This window comes from Sinocyclocheilus rhinocerous, unplaced genomic scaffold (assembly GCF_001515625.1).
Source record: "Sinocyclocheilus rhinocerous isolate Xijiao unplaced genomic scaffold, SAMN03320098_v1.1 scaffold3642, whole genome shotgun sequence".
In the NCBI taxonomy this organism is placed as follows: Eukaryota; Metazoa; Chordata; class Actinopteri; order Cypriniformes; family Cyprinidae; genus Sinocyclocheilus; species Sinocyclocheilus rhinocerous.
In genome coordinates, this window is record NW_015644863.1 from 269535 (window position 1) to 287527 (window position 17993).

At 36.7% G+C, this 17993-nt stretch overlaps 1 protein-coding gene across 1 annotated transcript in view; it reads right to left on the reverse strand.

Moving 5' to 3' along the window:
- Positions 1–17671, reverse strand: part of LOC107705070 (exportin-7-like) — a 26332-nt gene extending 8661 nt beyond the window's left edge. The window contains exons 1-21 of the mRNA XM_016508203.1: positions 17511–17671; positions 13667–13813; positions 13436–13529; positions 13181–13347; positions 11689–11758; positions 11474–11478; positions 9941–10045; positions 9649–9814; positions 8920–8993; positions 5097–5216; positions 4734–4880; positions 4405–4577; positions 4123–4316; positions 3936–4033; positions 1766–1839; positions 1572–1652; positions 1346–1409; positions 1080–1188; positions 884–990; positions 689–777; positions 102–209 (exon numbers count right to left, since the gene is read on the reverse strand). Of these exons, the coding sequence (XP_016363689.1) occupies positions 102–209; positions 689–777; positions 884–990; positions 1080–1188; positions 1346–1409; positions 1572–1652; positions 1766–1839; positions 3936–4033; positions 4123–4316; positions 4405–4577; positions 4734–4880; positions 5097–5216; positions 8920–8993; positions 9649–9814; positions 9941–10045; positions 11474–11478; positions 11689–11758; positions 13181–13347; positions 13436–13529; positions 13667–13813; positions 17511–17528 (2210 nt within the window). The 5' untranslated portion in view covers positions 17529–17671. The remainder of the gene's footprint in view (positions 1–101; positions 210–688; positions 778–883; positions 991–1079; positions 1189–1345; positions 1410–1571; positions 1653–1765; positions 1840–3935; positions 4034–4122; positions 4317–4404; positions 4578–4733; positions 4881–5096; positions 5217–8919; positions 8994–9648; positions 9815–9940; positions 10046–11473; positions 11479–11688; positions 11759–13180; positions 13348–13435; positions 13530–13666; positions 13814–17510) is intronic.
- Between the last annotated feature and the right edge of the window lie 322 nt (positions 17672–17993).

A 17993-nucleotide genomic window follows, 5' to 3' on the forward strand; every position in this document is an offset into this window, starting at 1 on the left:
TGTAAAAAAAAAAAAAAAAAAGCACACACTATAAGCCAGAGAACATACATAACCTTTAAACTCAGCTCTAAAGGACACATGTGAGATGTAACATGGCGTACCTGTTGTGGACGAGCTCAGCCATGAGTTTGAGGACCGGTGTGGTGCAGGCAGGTACATGGTACCAGAGCTCTATCGCCCGCTGTAAGATGGGCATGTAAGAGGGGTAACTAAGATCTGTTAAGGAGCACATTAAAATTGGCATTCAATCTGAATTGACCTAAGAGACTAATTTTATAGCATTTACTTATTATTTTCTTACATTTTTTTTAACAAACTTATAATAAATAATTAAATAAAAAGAAAATAATAAAATCAAAATAAATAATAAATATACATACAAACACACAAATGTGAACAAATAAACACAAATAAGTAATTACACAAAATAAATTAATAAAACATGCGAACAAACAAAATAAAAACAAGTGAAAAAACAAACAAAATAATTACAGAAAATAAAAAAAACTAATAATTACACAAAGAATGGAATAAACAAATGAAAACAAACATGCAAATAAACAAAAAAGGGAACAAACAAACACAAATAAAATAAATACTTACACAAATAAAATAAACAAATAAATTACACCAATAAAATAAACATATAAACAAACAAACAAACAAATAAATGTAAATTAAAGGATACATCCAATCAAAGAGCATCATAAAGCTGGTCTTGGCATTAAAGGCAAAGGCAATTCCCCGCAGATCTCTCACCAGTCCTACTAAAGTCCTCTGAAAGAAACAAATAACAAATACACAACAAATAAGAAAACACAAGGTATTTAGCAAATGTTTCATGCCACACTGAGGTTGTATGATAAACAATATAACATCTCACTTTTGCTTCTTGTTCATTGAAGGTGTTGGTGCTGAACATCTGAGCGATGGCCTCAAATGCAGCAGTGAGAGGAAGCATGAACTGTTCAAACTGGTCCTCATCCTCACCTGTCAAAGACACAGAACGTCATTTTACATGACACTTATATGTTATATCTATAGATACTTATATGCTATATCTATAGGTACACCCTTACCCAAATCTACCATAAGAAGTCTTCCCAAGGCTGTGTAGAAAGTGGTCCGACACCTCATGTCACTAAGGTTGGCCTGATTGTTCACACCCAGGAAAGAAAAGTGCTCACTCTGTCACACAGAAGAAAGACACCGTCAGCTTGTTAAAGTAACTCAAGAAACAAAGAATAGTAAAAAAAACAACTAGATAATTAACTTAATTGTGCTTCAGGGACAAATACAGTTGAAGTGGAGTTAAGAAGGAGAAAGGCTCAGGTTGGTCACTTACTGTATGGTTGTTTAGCATGAACTGGACAGCACTGAGTTTCACAAGTTTTCTAACACTGCTGTATGTGAGAAATAATGTTAAGGAAACAGACGAGAACATATTCACTGTCAAAAACATCACAGACCATTTTATACATTTACATTAAATAACAGTCCATCATCCTCAATAACAATGCTAATATTTTTTTTTTTTTACATTTTAACCAGCAACATGTGTATAAGGATATCCAATCGAAAGGTCATTGAGGAGCTGTAGTGTCTTAGATGTGATTGGTTCACACTGTCCCCAGTACTTCAAGTTGGTGATTCTGCATTAAAACAAAACTCTACATTAAAAACATTGCTTTTTTTTTTTTTAATTGTTCTTTTTGGCAAAACTAGGTTTTATGATAATTATACCCATCACCTATTATATACTCACATTTTCCCAATGAAAACACTGAGTACCATGGTCTCATCATTCAAGCCAAGAACCTCTGATAGTCTTCGATATAACTAGGGATCAAACAAAAAGTATATTATTTCTGGTCATCTTGTATTCATCCTGAACTGGTGCTTTGCATTGTAGCTTGAACAATCTATTTTATAAATGTAGCATTTAGTATGTTAAACTACTAAAAAAAATAACAGGTTGGGAGATAAGGCCTCAAGAAGCAAACAAATATGTCAATTCACAGGGGGTTCACACAAATCCATAAAAAATATAGATTTGGCCAGAAAAGAGGGAAAAAGCAAGTCAATTTAATTTCCAAATTAAAAACTTAAATGTAACATTTATTGACAAATTCAGTATATACATATATAAAAAAAAATTTAAATTATATTTATGGGCTTTTCATTCCTTTATTATTCAGAAAGGACAGTCGAGAGATGACAGGAAAGCATTGGGTAGAGAGAGGGGAGCGGGATCGGTATAGGACCTCGAGACGGGAATCGAACTCGAGTTGTTGTGAGCTCAATTGCACTGTATATGTTGGCACACTAACCACGAGGCTATCGGCACTGACAAATATTTTTCTAACACAAATAAAAATACATTGCAAAAAATCCTTATTGTCGAGTTCTGATTATGGTCCAGTCCCAAATGGCACATTCCTCTGAGTTTACACTTTGCTGCTTGGTAACAGTACACTCTGAAATCTATATCCCTATGGTACAAATTAAGTGTGCCATTTGGGAAAATTCTCCATTAAATCTAATACATCCAATTATCAAGATACAATCAGACTTTGTAATAGGTTTTGCACGAATCGTACACTTTTGAACAGGAGAAGAAATTTTAAGGTGCTAAATTCCAAGGTAAAGGACAACAAGGTTAAAGCAGAGCTAAAGACAGGTTTAGAGGAATAGCTAGTCTTTCTATGTGCACTTATCTTCTCTGTTCTGAGAATCTGAGCAACAGGAGAGAAAACTTCAGTTTTCTGGTTAGTTGAGACAGAACACTTTCATCTCCAACATTAAAAAACAAAAACAAAACAAAAAACACCCTGACCAATATAAACAAGTATTCACCTTATAAAGTAGAGCCTATGTTGGCCTTTTTGTAACAGGGAGGTGTTCTAATCTTTTTCAACTGCACTGAGAACAAAAAACAGCTAACCAATAAGACATTTGGTCACATATCCAGAGGCTCTGCTGTTACATAAAACTACATCTTGGTGGCACTCATGAAAGACAATTTTGTGAGTAGAGGAAAAATCTGGAACCGACTCTCTTTTGGCGCTTTTCCACTGCATGGTACGGTTCACTTTTGGAGGGTTTTCCACTGGGTACACAGTACCTGGTACTTTTTTTAGTACCACCTCGGTTGATGTTCCAGGTGAACCGCAACGTTACTGAAACGTGACGCGTAAACTCTGCTGATCACGGATTGGCCGCAGAGAATCGTTACTACCTGCGTCACTGAACTTGCGACACAAACACAACAGAACCGCTAGATTTAAATCAGCACAGAAGGATAGAACGCAACAGTTTAGAACGAGCGCACCTTTTTTAACAACCAAAAAGTGGCTGTTTCGTTGTCTGTTGAGGAAGTACAGACGTTCCTCTCGTTGATAACAGAGGAGCGGATCCAGCGAGAGCTTGATGGGGCGACGCGGAATGAAAATGTTTTTCAGGAGTCGCGGCAGTAGAGGCGGCATAACTAACGACATGTGAATAATCCCACCCATTCTAAAGCGATACTAAACTGCAGTGGAAATGCCAACCGAGCCGTGCTGTGCCATGCCGAGTCATACCACGCAGTGGAAAAGCGCAATTTCTCTGTACTCTTGTGTTTGGTGCTGTTTGATAGACATCATAGTGAATACAAATATCTCAAAGGGTTTTTGAAAAATGTAAATACTGTTTGACTGACTTCATTCTTGTGACAAGAGGGTGTCAGAAACAAAACGCTGTGCAGTGCTTTGTGTCCCGGGGTATTTCCGCTTTTTTTGTAAGCACTACCTACTGTCAAAGAATAATTTTGCATATTAATTTAGCCCATCTGATTTTTTTTTTTTACACCAGTCAGAATAGACAACTCGTAGGACTGAATTTTCATTTCGTCTTGGTGTGAACAGGCCTTTAGTGGCGATTCCTCACCGACACACAAGCTCTCCATCCATGGCATCCTGCTCATCTGTGCTGGCGAAGGATACTCTTCCTCCAATGACTGCGCCAATGATGTACACTAGCCATGTCAAACGACCTGGACAACACATATGTAACATAAGCATTGTTATGTTAAGTTATGATGCAATATATTGATTTGTATATTAGGTTTTGTTTCAAGCTCACCCTCCTGCACTGCTATGTCCATTGTGCTGGAGTTGGTGGACTGCAGCAACTCCTGGTACGACTGGGCCGACTGATCGAAGAGCTGGACAAGCAGGGCGCAGGTCTTCTCATACTCGCATCGGCCGATAGTAGACAGCTGGTCTAGCTGCTGTTGCACCAAGCCAGCATCATCCAAGGGGTCTTCAAGACCATCCCTGCATAGAATGGATATTGTATATTCACACATTTATGACATTCTTGCACATCAGACCTAACCGTGAGTTCAAGTAGTGCTCACTCTACCTCAGAATGATGTGCACAGACTCTAGGCGGGACGTGATGTAGGCCTTGGTCACCTCAGGGGTGTAGGTTTCCAGCATGTGGGGCTCTGTGGCTTTCACATAAGGGACAGATGCTGCCAACCGCTGCCACAGGCTCAGCAGATAGTGCACACTGTTGGGGGCAAACTCCCAGTGCTGGGACACACTAAAGTTATCAGTCTTTGAAATGCCAATTTTTCATATTCACTTAATTTCATCAGCAAATTAACAAAAAATTGCAGTCACGTTGGTTCAACTTCTGTAGAAATCACATATTAGCTTTATGTTTAGCACGCAAAGCCATTCATTCACCTGCAGACTAGTTACGGTGAAGTTTGCAATCAGTCTTATGACCTCGGGATAGTTCTCTACTTTAACCAGCTCTCCCAGCTGATAGTTACTCTTGAGTCGAGCCAGCAGTCGGCAGAACTCATGGTAGTTGTTTGGGTCTGACAAACTCTGCAAAAAAAACAACAACAACATAAGCATTGCCATGTTACCATATTAACCACATAATACCTGCAAATAGATTTGAAATTTTAAAGCAGCTATTTTCAGGCTACATATTTAATATTCAGCATTATTCACTTTTTTTTTTAAATAAATATTATCTAAACACTATAATGACAGTATTATTCGCATAAATAATAAATCATATCAGGACAGACAGCATACTTGAGGGTTCTCCAATATTCTCTTCACACCATCTACTAAATGGGAGAGGAACTTTGCTCTCTCTGCGTTGTTGAATAAAGACCTCCGGACAGATGCTATTTGGACTAGACAAGACAAAACCTGAAAGACAAACAGCACATTTAATACTAAACCGTTCACATTATTATTGGAAGAGTCATAAAGGTGACCTATTATGCAAAAATCACTTTTATAAGGTGTTTGAACACAGCTGTGTGAAAACAACCAGCCTAGAATGGTAAAAATCTACCCACTCATTTTTTTTATAATCCCAATAAATCATAAACAGTCTCTTTAAACGAGCGGTTCCAGATTTCTCCCTACGTACACGTCAACGTAGGGAAAAAGTACCACCCATTTGTGACGCTCTCTGCCCTGTTAGCATAAACCCCGCCCTGAGTGAGAAGCAGAAGTCCGCTATTACTGTTTTCGTGCTGTAGCTGCTGGAGATACAATGTCAGCGCCAAAGAGGCATTACAAGTGTCGTGTGTTGGGATACACCAACGAACATAGGAGTCTCCATAGACCGCAGACGACATGGTGGTTAAATTTAAATTTTCAAAGTAAACGTCCCGGAAAAAAAAACAAAAAACAGAAAAGTCCTATATGTTTGTGCTAATCATTTTACACCGGACTGCCTCACAACGAGGGTCAGTTCAGCGCTGGAGTTGTGCAAAGGTTGCTTCTGAAAGAGGGAGCAATACCAACGCTTCGTGCGCGAATGACGGCTCCAGACAAAGCAAGCATCACGCGTCATATTTTGTTTTCCAAATTGCCTTTCTGAAAGAGCTTCTTGGCACTCTGTAAGGCTAATGTTGCTAAAGCTACCATTGTCTCTGCCTGTTTTCACTGATGCTGCCTTCACATGCTACCAGAATGATCGTAAATAGGAATATGGTAGTTAAAAATTGCATATGAAAGCAATCTGAAGTCGACCACTTGAATTATTCAAGCTCATAATCACAAGTGGGACTTATAACGTTTGTGATAGCAAGCAAAGGCACCATGAGACCAGCTATGTCATTATTTTTAATTGCGCCGTGCTCCCGTATTTACTGCACAGTACAATCAGATTGCGTGAGATTGTCCTGTTTTGCCAGAGCATGAGATCTTGAAGCTCCACCCTCTTCTGAAAAGGGAGGCGGGAGCACGAGCTCATCTGCATTTAAAGGGACAAAGACAAAAATGGCATGTTTTGGCTCATACCCTAAAAGTGGCAATTTTAACAAGCTATAAAAAATTATCTGTGGGGTATTTTGAGCTAAAACTTCACATACACACTCTGGGGACATCAGAGACTTATTTTACATCTTGTAAAAAGGGGCATAATAGGTCACCTTTCACATTATCTACGAGGCAAAGGCTTGTTTATCTTCACATGCATGCCATGCTGTTTATCTGATACTCACCAAGGGAGACAGCGAGGGAGGGATGGAATGATACAAATCAAAAAACAGCTGCAAGGTTGAGGAATCCAAAAAGGCTGCAGAAGAGAGAAAAATCATACTTATGCATGAATTCAACACGAATACCCTGTTACTGCTCAAAAGGACTTTTTTGAAAGAAGTCTCTCATGCTCACCAAGGCAGCATTTATTTTATCAAAAATAGTCAAACCAGTAATATTGTGAAATATTTTTAGAATTTAACTGTTTTCTATTTCAATTAAACTAAATTTTCAGTATCATTACTCCAGTCTTCAATGTCACATGATTCTTCAGAAATCATTCTAATATACTGATTTGCTGCTTAAGAAACATTTATTATTGTTATCAATGTTGTGTGGTTCAATATTTTTTGTGGAAACCATGACAATCTTTTATGTTTTTTCTTTTGACAAAGAAAGTTCAAAACATCAAAACCTTTTGTAACATTATACATGTCTTTAATGTCCTCGCTGAATAAAATATTTCTTTAAAAAAGTCTTAAGTCACAACAGCAAATCAGAAAAGAAAAAAAAAAAACTACACACCTGTTTTTGTTTCAAGAAATCTTGACTATATAAGCAATTCGTAAGAAGGTTAAAAATATTCAATTTAAAATTATTGTTAAAATACTGTAGAATGCAAAATCTTTAAACAAGTACTGGAACACAGTTGCCCCATGCATTCATTGTTTGCCAAAATATGTCAGATCACCTGATCTCCAGCTGGTGGGGATCTGGACGGTGCACAGATCATCTGAGGATTCATCGGTGGATGTACCAATGAAATCAAAGTTGAGGCAATTGTGGGCCAGTTTGAGTAGCTGCATGAGTAGCCCATGCTGGCTCTCATCATTTAGATTCAAGTTCTTCCCAGATGCCTGCAGACATACAGAACAATCCATTGAGTCCTTGACATAAATCCCAAGCAGGCTGGTTTAACGGTTGTGAAGAAGAATATACAGACAGACAGTTCTTTTGTGCAGTCTCTGAAGCATTAGCCTTACCTGCTTGAGGAGGTTGCAGGAGAGGGTGAAGATGTCAAACAAAGAGGAATCTCGAAATGATGACGCAATCTTTCTATGTTTTGTAAGTGGATGTGTTGAGTCTGCCTGGAGAATCGAAAGATGATTCAAGGAATCAGTCATTTATCTTTAATGTGACTTTCAGTTATTGATCCCAAACAAACAGCAAAAAATTTCCAAGCACTGAGGAAAGACTAAATGAAGAAATACTGAGTGTAGAAACTTACTTGGTTAATCTCATTGGTTAACTGGGAAAGAATTGTGACTCCTATGATGCAGTGTTCAACACTATCCTGAAAGAATCAAATAAAATAAATAAGTTAAAAATAAAAACAACTTCATAACTTCTGGAACATTACTCAAATTTAATATAACCAATTTTAGCTTTTGCCTTTAAACATGCAATGTCATCATTTATACCATCATGCCGAGTATGAAAGTGTGAGTAACAAACACTTCACATGAGACAACTCCGCTTTAGTAATGTACTGTAATGAAAATGTTGAACTAAAAATGAAACACACTGGGTCAAAAACCGAAACAGAGATGTGATTTGCATTAGCATTTAAATCATGTCATACACTGAGAGTGCACAAATCCCAGCTGTTTGAATTTTTACCACAAAATGCTTCTATAGACTTAATTGTAATCATATAATAATTATCTAGTTATTGTGCGGTTGCTTGTAAAGGTCCTCATTCACAAAACAGGAGTTTGAGTATTGAATTTGTATTTGAATTTTTGTTATTTGCTCATAAATCATTTCTATGGAAATGGATGCATTTACCTTGCATTACATAAGAATGGTTTTATAAACCATTGACACAAATGTATTGCTCGTTTCATGATAAATGAGGGCAAATGTTCTCAGAAAGTAAAACATGATTTTGATAATCGCATCAAAAATATCAAACAAAACCTAAAATATGGTCATGTAGAATAAGGCAGTAATATGTGCTTTATAAGTACTAATAAACAGCCAATATGCTAGTAATATGCATTTACTGCACAGTACAATCAGATTGCGTGAGATTGTCCTGTTTTGCCAGAGCATGAGATCTTGAAGCTCCACCCTCTTCTGAAAAGGGAGGCGGGAGCACGAGCTCATCTGCATTTAAAGGGACAAAGACAAAAATGGCATGTTTTGGCTCATACCCTAAAAGTGGCAATTTTAACAAGCTATAAAAAATTATCTGTGGGGTATTTTGAGCTAAAACTTCACATACACACTCTGGGGACATCAGAGACTTATTTTACATCTTGTAAAAAGGGGCATAATAGGTCACCTTTCACATTATCTACGAGGCAAAGGCTTGTTTATCTTCACATGCATGCCATGCTGTTTATCTGATACTCACCAAGGGAGACAGCGAGGGAGGGATGGAATGATACAAATCAAAAAACAGCTGCAAGGTTGAGGAATCCAAAAAGGCTGCAGAAGAGAGAAAAATCATACTTATGCATGAATTCAACACGAATACCCTGTTACTGCTCAAAAGGACTTTTTTGAAAGAAGTCTCTCATGCTCACCAAGGCAGCATTTATTTTATCAAAAATAGTCAAACCAGTAATATTGTGAAATATTTTTAGAATTTAACTGTTTTCTATTTCAATTAAACTAAATTTTCAGTATCATTACTCCAGTCTTCAATGTCACATGATTCTTCAGAAATCATTCTAATATACTGATTTGCTGCTTAAGAAACATTTATTATTGTTATCAATGTTGTGTGGTTCAATATTTTTTGTGGAAACCATGACAATCTTTTATGTTTTTTCTTTTGACAAAGAAAGTTCAAAACATCAAAACCTTTTGTAACATTATACATGTCTTTAATGTCCTCGCTGAATAAAATATTTCTTTAAAAAAGTCTTAAGTCACAACAGCAAATCAGAAAAGAAAAAAAAAAAAACTACACACCTGTTTTTGTTTCAAGAAATCTTGACTATATAAGCAATTCGTAAGAAGGTTAAAAATATTCAATTTAAAATTATTGTTAAAATACTGTAGAATGCAAAATCTTTAAACAAGTACTGGAACACAGTTGCCCCATGCATTCATTGTTTGCCAAAATATGTCAGATCACCTGATCTCCAGCTGGTGGGGATCTGGACGGTGCACAGATCATCTGAGGACTCATCGGTGGATGTACCGATGAAATCAAAGTTGAGGCAATTGTGGGCCAGTTTGAGTAGCTGCATGAGTAGCCCATGCTGGCTCTCATCATTTAGATTCAAGTTCTTCCCAGATGCCTGCAGACATACAGAACAATTCATTGAGTCATTGACATAAATCCCAAGCAGGCTGGTTTAGCGGTTGTGAAGAAGAATATACAGACAGACAGTTCTTTTGTGCAGTCTCTGAAGCATTAGCCTTACCTGCTTGAGGAGGTTGCAGGAGAGGGTGAAGATGTCAAACAAGGAGGAATCTCGAAATGATGACGCAATCTTTCTATGTTTTGTAAGTGGATGTGTTGAGTCCGCCTGGAGAATCGAAAGAAGATTCAAGGAATCAGTAATCTATCTTTAATGCAACTTTCAGTTATTGAACCCAAACATACATCAATGATTTCCAAGCACTGAGCAAAGACTAAATTTACATTTACATATAGTCAATTAGGAGACACTTTTATCCAAAGCGACTTACAAATGAGGACAATAGAAGCAATCAAAACCAACAAAAGAGCAATAATATGCAAATCAAGACATACTGCAAGCAGAGAAACTTACTTGGTTAATCTCATTGGTTAACTGGGAAAGAATTGTGACTCCTATGATGCAGTGTTCAACACTATCCTAAAAAAAAGAAGTAAAAAATACAAACAACTTCATAACTTTCAGGAACATTACTCAGATTTAACATCAACCAATTTTAGCTTTTGCAATGTTATCATTTATGCCATCATGCTGAAATTGTAAGTGACAAACACTTCACATGAGACAACTCCGCTTTAGTAATGTACTGTAATGAAAATGTTGAACTAAAAATGAAACACACTGGGTCAAAAACCGAAACAGAGATGTGATTTGCATTAGCATTTAAATCATGTCATACACTGAGAGTGCACAAATCCCAGCTGTTTGAATTTTTACCACAAAATGCTTCTATAGACTTAATTGTAATCATATAATAATTATCTAGTTATTGTGCGGTTGCTTGTAAAGGTCCTCATTCACAAAACAGGAGTTTGAGTATTGAATTTGTATTTGAATTTTTGTTATTTGCTCATAAATCATTTCTATGGAAATGGATGCATTTACCTTGCATTACATAAGAATGGTTTTATAAACCATTGACACAAATTTATTGCTCATGTTTCATGATGAATGAGGGCAAATGTCCTCACAAAGTTCAAGGTGATTTTGATAATTATAATATCAAATAAGATATTGTCCACATATCTCGAACAAGACTTGTATTTTGAACACCATCAACAGCAGTTTCCTTAAAAAAAAAAAAAAAAATCCAAATGAACATGGATAATTTTATATGGATGCATTTTTTTTTTGTTAACACTTTAGATTAGGGAACACATATTTACTATTAACTATGACTTTTGCCTCAAACTTCTAATTATTGTTAATTTTAGGTATGGGGTCATGTAGAATAAGGCATTAATATATGCTTTCTAAGTACTAATAAACAGCCAATATGCTAGTAATATGCATGCTAGTAAGCAACTAGTTAATAGTGAATAGTCCCTAATTTAAAGTGTTACCAAATAAAAACCAAGTATTTAAAAAGAAACTTTAACTTGAGGTGAGAAAACATATCCATATAAAATTATCCACGTTTATTTGGATTTTTCATATGGAAACTGTAGATGATGATGGTTTTCAAAATACAAGTCTTGTTCGAGATATATGGACAATATCTTGTTTGGCACTTTTGATCCGATTCTCAAAATCAACTTGAACTTTGTGAGGACATTTGCCCTCATTCATGAAACATGAGCAACAAATTTGTGTAACTGGTTTATAAAACCATTCTTATGTAAAGTATTGCATTAAATGCAAGGTAAATGCATGCACGCTAAGTGCTACCGATTATAAAAAAATTTTTTTAAAAATGTAATTTTCTACCAAAAAGTTTGTGCATAATGAAGAAATACTGTGAGTGTAGAAACTTACTTGGTTAATCTCATTGGTTAACTGGGAAAGAATTGTGACTCCTATGATGCAGTGTTCAACACTATCCTGAAAGAATCAAATAAAATAAATAAGTTAAAAATAAAAACAACTTCATAACTTCTGGAACATTACTCAAATTTAATATAACCAATTTTAGCTTTTGCCTTTAAACATGCAATGTCATCATTTATACCATCATGCCGAGTATGAAAGTGTGAGTAACAAACACTTCACATGAGACAACTCAGCTTTAGTCATGTACTGTAATGACAATTTCTGACCAAAAATGAAACGCTAAAGAGAAAACATAAATGCCAGCTGCAACTGTTTGAATTTTCACCACAAAATGCTTTTATAGACGTAATTACAATTATATAATAATTATCTAGTTGTTGTGCAGTTATGTTTAAAGGTCCTCATTCGTGAAACAGGAGTTTTTGTGTATTGAATTTGTGTAATTCGCTCAAACCATTTCTATGGAAATGGATGCATATACCTCGAATTTAAAACAACACTTTTATATAAGAATGGTTTTATAAACCATTGACACAAATGTATTGCTCGTTTCATGATAAATGAGGGCAAATGTTCTCAGAAAGTAAAACATGATTTTGATAATCGCATCAAAAATATCAAACAAAACCTAAAATATGGTCATGTAGAATAAGGCAGTAATATGTGCTTTATAAGTACTAATAAACAGCCAATATGCTAGTAATATGCATGCTTAGAAGCAACTAATTTATAGTGTTCCCTAATCTAAAGTGTTACAAAATAACCTAACTTCAACTTTAATAGATTTTGATGAGGTGAGAAAACGTATCCATAAAAAATTATCCACGTTCATTTGGATTTTTCACATGGAAACAGCAATTGATTATGGTCTTCAAAATACAAGTCTTGTTCGAGATATATGAAAGTGACATGATGTGTAGCCAAATATGGTGTCCCATACTCTCTGCATTTAACCCTTCCAAGTGCACACACACAGCAGTTGCGTGTTCGGTGGCTTGCTCAAGGGTCTCACCTCAGTCGTGGTATTGAGGGTGGAACAGAGCTCTAGTCATTCACTCCCCCCACCTACAGGTACTGAGACTTCTGGGTTACAAGCCCGACTCTCTAATCACGACTGCCCCTAATGTGGGCAACATCTTGTTTGATATTTTTGATGCGATTATCAAAATCACCTTGAACTTTGTCAGGACATTTGTCCTTATTCATGAAACATGAGCAATACATTGTGTAAACGGTTTATAAAACCAGTCTTATGTAAAGTGTTGTATTAAATGCAAGGTAAATGCATGCATGCTAAGTGCTACCGATTATTGTTTTTTATTCAGGTGAACATCAAAAATGTCATTTTCTACCAAAAACATTCGTGCGTCCCTACTTGTCTTAAAGATGTGATAACAAAAAACAAGAAAATATTTCCAAGTAGTATAACTCTGAAGAATATATTTTCGAATAATACTATAAAATTGATCATACCTGCAGGAATCTTGTCACATCGACAATGACATTCCTGAAGACATAATCTTCCTTTTGGCAGTCAAACCAGCCAAGCTTGGTGATTCTGGCATAGAGCTGGATCAAGGCTTGTGTCACAAAGGCAGCAAGCTTTGGCCGGGTCGCCAGATAATTGAGAACATAATTTCCTGAGGAACCAATGTGACATTTATTTCAAAATGTTGTCTTTTCATGGTTTTTGGGTTCTATATCTCATGGCTGATCTGATAAACTTACGAATGTCAATGCGCTGCTCCAGGGGAAGTGGATTGCTTGTACGAGACACCAACTTGGAGAGACATGTTGCAGCCAACAACTGCGAGTACGAGGACTGTAAAGATTTTACAAATACAGTGTCAAGTTAAATAGTTGCTTAACTCAATCTAATGGACTAGGATTTTTGAGAAAACTGTTGTCAGATAAATTCAGATGTCCTGTTCTTCAGTTTTCAAAACGTTTAATTCTTACACTTCCGCTTTCCAGCAACAACTGGCATTTACTCAGGCAGTCGGGACTGTTGGTGAACTCCACCAGAGCTTTCTCGGCCTGTAGACGTGTGGTGGTGTCTGTGGTCTCATATAGTTGCTTGCACAGGATCTCTAGCTGGGCTAGGCTCTGAAAAAAAGACCCACATGAGTTTAGTGTCAGCAAAAAACATTCAGAGGATATTTGAGAGATGAATCAATAAAACTCCTATGTCTAAACAATTTACTCATCTAAACTTTTTATAAACTAAGTCCTACAAAGTCTACTTGCAGAAATGTGTTAGTATTCAAGTGGTCAATGACATTCATTTATCTACATCTATTTTTTTCATCAAAAATACATTAAAAATGAAATTCATGCATACAACAACTAGGGCTGGGCGATAATTCGATAACGATAATTATCGCGATATAATTTTCCTCGATAAAACGATATGAAGAGTTCGATAAATGTTCGATATGATGTTTATGCGCCAAAAGCAGAACGAAACAGTGGCAATAAATTTTCCACCTTTTTGCAACCCTATCCTCAACAAACTATGCAATATAAAATATCATTCATGTCCAAGCTAAAGTTGTACCCTAAGTCTTATAATCTTAAAATAGAGAGCTTCAGTATCTTCTTGTACAATCACAACATCAAACATCAGGTTTATGAAAAACTAGACACTAATGTTCCATTGAGCAAATTAATGCACAGACATCACATCCACAAGTTATTGTTCTAGGTCACAGAGGTAGTATCTGGTTCATGAATGCATGAAAGACTATATGGTGACTGGAGAAAAAAGTCAGCGATACACTTTGGTAATACAGAGGAGCAATGAAAGAGCTAACCCGTGTTATGCAGCAACAAGCCTCTAAACAGTTCTTTGTTCCCTGTGGAGCATAACTATACAAAATCAGCATCAGCAGAAAAACAGCAGCTGCAACAAATGCACAGCCTTAATGAAAAACATCAAGTTTATTATGCTAACAAATTCTGAACTAATGAACTCAGTAGCCTATAGAGCTATTTCAAAAAAATGTTTTGCACTCAAATGTTAAAGGAACACTCCACTATTTTTTAAAATAGGCTAATTTTCCAACTCCCCTAAGAGTTAAACAGTTGAGTTTTACCGTTTTCTAATCCATTCAGTAGATCTCCGCCCGGTCTGGCGTAGCCCTTTTAGCTGTAGCTTAGCATAGATCATTGAATCCGATTAGACCGTGAGCATCTCGCTCAAAAATTACAAAAGAGTTTCTATATTTTTCCTACTTAAAACTTGACTCTTTTGTAGTTACATCATGTACTAAAACCGACGGAAAATGAAAAGTTGCGATTTTCTAGGCCGATATGGCTAGGAACTACACTCTCATTCCGGCGTAATAATCAAGGAACTTTGCTGCCGTACCATGGGTGCAGCAGGTGCTATGATATTACGCAGCGCCGTCAGTTTTAGTACACGATGTAACTACAGAAGAGTCAAGTTTTAAATAGGAAAAATATAGAAACTCTTTGGTCATTTTTGAGCGAGATGCTAACGGTATAATCAGATTCAATGATCTATGCTAAGCTACAGCTAAAAGTGCTACCGCCAGACCCGGAGATCGGCTGAATGGATTTGAAAACGGTAAAACTCAACAGTTTAACTCTAGGGGAGTTGGAAAATGAGCCTATTTTCAAAAAAAGTGGAGTGTTCCTTTAAGTTGGAAAATGAGCCTATTTTAAAAAATAGTGGAGTGTTCCTTTAAATCCCTTGTTAAATAAACAGTTTAATACTCGAACAGTTTTAAAATGCACACTTTCTTGAGCATTCCACAACTTTAAGCTGGTTTTTCATGTCCATGTATGTATATGCTTGATGCAACCTTCTGATAACTGAATCAAGAGACCATAAAAGAACAGGGAGTACCCCTAAACATACAAGATAAAATGCAAGCTGTACAGCAAAGCAACAACTGCACAGAAAAGATAAGACACCTCTAAGTTGAAAAACCCAACATGAAAACACATGTATTGGTTTTTACTAAAACTAACTTCAATAACCACCATCAAACTGTTCGTACCTACCTATAACATTTTAATAACAACTATTAACATGCTTTAAGCATTCTGCATTAAATGTTTAAGTGTACTTAAACGCTTCTGAATTACAATTTTACAATAAACAAAAAGTTTAAAGCTGCTAAACAAGTAAGAAATGCTGCTGAGTCATAACAACCTACTGACCTCACAACATGTTCTGTGATAATTATGTAAACACACATATATTGAAGCATTATTTGATTGGTTTAGGTCTAAAACAAGGGTGTTACATCACCAAGATGTGATCGGCAACACTCAAACGGACTTTAAGACACAGAGCTGCTCCGGTGGTAATTAATAATCTATTACTGCAAATGGAATGGCTTCTTCACCACCTACAGAGTAACAGGACGCGTGACAACAACACTGGAAAGCTCATGTTTACCGTTGCCTGTGCACATGAGAGTCAGGTTAACAAAAGCATCGTCGCCCACCTTATTAAAATTAATGGGAATATACAGTTATTCAACACTGTGTTTAACCTCGAGACCTCCTTAACCTTTGCCCTCAAATAAGACCTGTCTTGTCTTTTGTGATTAGCAGCTTTTTACAAGTTGACAGATGACAAGCAGCGGCTGTGTCTGAAAACACGGTAGAGTTTAACGCTCCAGTCACGTCCAAAAATACGGTTTAGCTAGGGTGGTTATCAGGAACCAGCCATATTGAGTCTGTCAAAAGAGAATGAGGAGTAGAAAAATAATTTATTTTAATTTCTAAGCGGACTTTACCTGCCAATTACACCCGAGACGACTTTGGTTGCCACCTTATTAACCCCTCAGTTATCAAGATCATTATCAGGACAGTCTTAATAAATATAAGTGACAAGAAATAAATTATATTAAATGTAACACAATTTCGACTAATAAACATACATAAAGAAAATAAAACATTAAATATGACATACATTACAAAACAGTGAAAAGTGCTGACAAAAAGACATCGCTGGTTCGCTGCCTTCACTTCATCCAGTTAACTCTCCCACTATTACAGGTGATACAAATTATTAGTAATATATATATATATTATGACTTTAAACTCTATTACCTATTTAACATTCGCAGGAAATGTTAATGAGCATAGCGTTTTTATAACTTTGAGGAAAAACTAGTTTCTAGTCGGGCTTTTGGTTTGACGAGGCGGCGCGCGGGAGAATCTCACGAGTTAGCACGCGAGCTACAGGCTAACAGCGAGAGAGCTCAGCAAACCGGACACATTTGCGTCCAGCAATTACACAATGACAGATAACCGCGTGCAAATACGCTTTTGGGCTCACCGAGAGGCTTTTCTCTGGGAAAAAGCCTCGCTGAGCTCGGGTTACTATCGCTTGTGTATACAAGGCCAGTGCATTCATTGCATGGTAAGCGGTTGGATGCGGGATGATGCCTTGTTTACAATGTAAAACATCACTGTCGCTATAGAGTTACATGCAATTTATTATAAACGATTTCTCGGGATCTACCGATCTCTGCTGCTTAATATAAAATACCTTACATTTTGCTTCAAAACAACTTTCACCGGTGCCGCAGAGTTGTGTGTTAGCCTGGATCACAGAGTTAAGATCAACATGATGACAGGCCACAAGTCAACACTTGATAATCGCATCCAATAAAGCATGCGAGTCGACCTCTCCAGCCGCGCAACGCATGCATTTCAAACAAACACATGCGCATCGCCGAAACAAGCCACGGAATCTATCATTAGACTGCAGTGGATCATATTTCATTAATTTAATAATAACAAAACAAAATCATTTACTTACCTGCACATGATCCGCCATTTTGCTCCATTCATGCTCCTCTCTCACTCCCCCCTGACAATGAGCATGCGCGCGTCTGTTCACGATCACGGGGACATTTACGCAATTGACGTACGTAGTGATAAAGCCAGATGTTCGCTCGGGGCTTCGTGAATCCTGTTACGGCAGACAGCCGCCGCCGAGACCAACGCCGAAAAGAGCCTTTGTTTACATGCTTCTTAAAGTGAAACTGCGAATTCAGATTTTGAAGGTCACGTGGATTTATGACTCTAAGCATGACTGACGGCGCTTATTGTGAAGTTGAGAAATAAGGCAATTAAACCCTTAAAGAGGCTCTCGCGGGCGTTCAGACACCTGTTGTAAACGTGCACACAGTAATTAGGTTAATTAGAACGTTTTAAACAGACACAGTGTTATTATTATTATTATTATTATATACATTTTCAGGATATGAAGACTCCAGACAGATTGTTTTCTGTAGTTTTA